The 2,821-nt window shown below is 55.0% G+C and overlaps 1 protein-coding gene across 2 annotated transcripts in view; it reads right to left on the reverse strand.

Annotated features, from left to right (window-relative positions):
* The window catches only part of BCAT2 (branched chain amino acid transaminase 2), a 14,565-nt gene extending 11,944 nt beyond the window's left edge, over window positions 1–2,621 (reverse strand). The window contains exon 1 of one of the 2 annotated variants that reach the window (XM_027080134.1): window positions 2,451–2,621. In XM_027080134.1, the coding sequence (XP_026935935.1) occupies window positions 2,451–2,474 (24 nt within the window). In that variant the 5' untranslated portion in view covers window positions 2,475–2,621. The remainder of the gene's footprint in view (window positions 1–2,450) is intronic. The other variant, XM_027080135.1, reaches the window with a different exon arrangement.
* Window positions 2,622–2,821: the final 200 nt, after the last annotated feature.

The raw sequence follows: 2,821 nt of genomic DNA on the forward strand, positions 1-2,821 counted from the left end.
CTCCTCCCTCAGACCCAGAGTCCAGGCCCCCAGCCCCTCCTTCCTCAGACCCAGGATCCAGGCCCCCAGCCTCATCCTCCTTCAGACCCAGGAGCCCAAGTCTTTCTCTTTCAGGGTAATAGATCAACTGGGATCAGCTTACCTGAAGCCCCAATCCCACACCCTGGACACCAGCAGTTCCAATTCCCTTCAGTTCCCGGGGCTGAGGGGCAGCCACATGGACCTGAGGACCACCCCGGTCATCAAGAGACACTGCTCAGATGAACACTTCCCTTGTGGTCCTGCCCGAGGCCAGCATGGGAGAGCAGGTCTGGCTGTGTCCAGCAGGATGGCTTCTCCCCAGTGGTCTCTGACCTCACGATACCCCTTTCCCCAGCCTGGTGGGAAGGCAGCTGTGTCATGAGGTTTGGGAGAGACAGAACAGCCTAGCCTGCTCCTGCCCTGTGAGCTGGGGGAACTGAGAAAGGATGTGAATGGCAGAAGTCACTGGTCAGTAGGTGAGTCATGAGGAGAGGGGGGCTGCGGAGTTGTAATGTCCTAAAGTCTAGGCCATGAAGTCTGAAGAGTGGTCCTGAATGGTATGGGGCCCAAGAGCTTCTGGGATGATCAGAGTGTGGGTGTGGGTCCTGGGCATGGCCTCTAGGTGGCGCTGTGTAGCCTGTCCAAGCCACTGGCCTGCTTCTGTCCAAGAGGGGACAGGACACCCATGGAATGGAGAAAATTGGGATACGCAGGGCGGAGGCAGCCAGCATGTGGGCAGGAAAGCAGCGCTCAGACTCAGAGGGAGGCCGAATGGGAAAAAATAGGGAAGCGTAAGAATGAGAAAGAGAGACATGGAAATAGAAAACTTTAAAGAACAGAAATCAAGGCCAAGAGATGCCAAAATAGATATGATCATAAAGAGAGATCGAAACTGAGACAAGAGACAAGAGGGAGAGAAATTCAGACAAGGCAAAGCCCGGAGAAATCAAGAAAAAATAATGAAGGCAGGATAAACAGAAGCCATGAGAGAGGGAACAGGAGAAAGGAGAGGAACAGACCAAGACCCAACTTAGGTGATAGCACAAAGTGAAAGGGAGACCTAGGGAAATGAGGAAACACTGGGAGAGACAGAGCAATGCCAACAGCTGGAGAGAAACTGTCTCAGTGATACTTGGAGACAGAGATATCCAGGAGAGACAGAGAGGAGAGGCAGAGAGGAGAGGCAGAAAAACACACCCACAGGGCAGAGAGAAGGTGCCAGGCACTGTTTCCAGGTTATAAATCTGTACTGGCCATAGAGACCCTGTCACACTGGGAGAATCTCCCTTCATCCTCCCAGGACATTTTTCTGGGGGCAGGGGTCTCACTTCAGCTTGGGGAAGGTGCTTCACCGTCTGATACCCCAAACCATGGGGGTGGGGTGGGGGTGGGGAATTGGGCCCAAAGGAGATCTCAGATGATAGATGAGCCTTTGGGACAAAGAGTGTAAAAGGATTGGGGCTGAATCAGGAAATGAGAAATGGTTTGGAGTATGGTGGGGTATGCACAGGGCAGGGCTCTGTAATATGATGGAATCTCCATTGACCCAGTCACAGCCCAGGGCTGACCTACCAACACAGCCCAGGAGTGTCATCATCAAAGCCTAGATTGTCCCAATCACAGCCCAGGCCTGTCTCAGTCATTGAGACTCAGAAAGTAAACATCTGTCCTGCTATCCATCAGGCTGGGATAAAAGTCCCAGATAAAGTCAGGTGTAAAGTTAACAGGAACCACTTCTCCCAACGTTATGCTACAGCTGTCAAGGGTTGTAAAGATCTCCTTCTTTGAGTTGTTATTGTTTCCTTCCTCACTGAGAAGCCCTGTTCTCTAGAATCACAGACTCTCGGAAGCTCTGCCTGTTGACATCCTATCAGTAAGAATGGAGGGGTTCCACTCTCGCCTGGAAGATCTCTGTCACTGACAATGAGATGCTGCCTCGATTTCCAACCCAGGTGCAAAGTTTCAGATAAGGGGTTTCGGGGACACAACATTCTACTTCTATCTTTAGTTCCAAGAAAATAGGGCCTTGGGTCCAATTCCCAGTCCAGACCTGAGACTGAACTCTGCGTTCATCCTACTCCCACTCCAGAAGTCCTGGGCGTCTTATCCCGGCGCTCCCAAAGGCTGACTATTCCCTCCTAATCCATCCCGCCACCCCAGCCCCATGCTTCTCCCATTACCGTCTCCTCCTCCATGTATCCTTCCTTATATGTCCCATCTGGGTCCCCTTCCCACCGATTACCTCTCTCCCTTCACCCCCCTTAAAGCCTAGTTCTCCTTCCAAGGGGCCCCCTCCTCCTCGGCCCAGCAGCGGAACCCGAGTGCGGGAGGAGCGGCGCCGCGCCGGACTGGCCACCGGAGAGGGGTCCGCCCGGAAGTGCGCCGCACCGCAGGGCTCCCTAGCCCCCGGCACTGGGCCGCGAACCCACCTGCCTCAACGCCGCTGCAGCCATGGTGTGTGAGGCAGGTATCTGTGCCCGCCCAGGGCGCGGCCGAGGAGAAAGACGTTCCTGCCCCGCCCCGCTCACGCCTCCTCCCGTGGGATGGCTGCCAGCCTACCACCAAAGGCCGGCCTGGCCTTCCCAGTTACTGGGCGCCCGCGGGGAGCTGGGTCCTGCTGCACAGCGCATGCGCTGGAACCCGCGAGGCGAAGGGAGTACGTGGAAATAAACCCTCCTCCCAGCCCCCACGCTAGAGCGTGCATTCAAAGGTTTTCAAAAATGCATTTCAGTAGGTACAGTACTGTTGTGGAGCGCTGAAGAGGATAAGCAACCCGAGGGGGAAAGGCAGGGAGCAGAAA

Source organism: Aethalodelphis obliquidens, unplaced genomic scaffold (assembly GCF_003676395.1).
Source record: "Aethalodelphis obliquidens isolate GAN/ISIS:26980383/991018 unplaced genomic scaffold, ASM367639v1 scaffold43, whole genome shotgun sequence".
NCBI classification, from domain to species: Eukaryota; Metazoa; Chordata; class Mammalia; order Artiodactyla; family Delphinidae; genus Aethalodelphis; species Aethalodelphis obliquidens.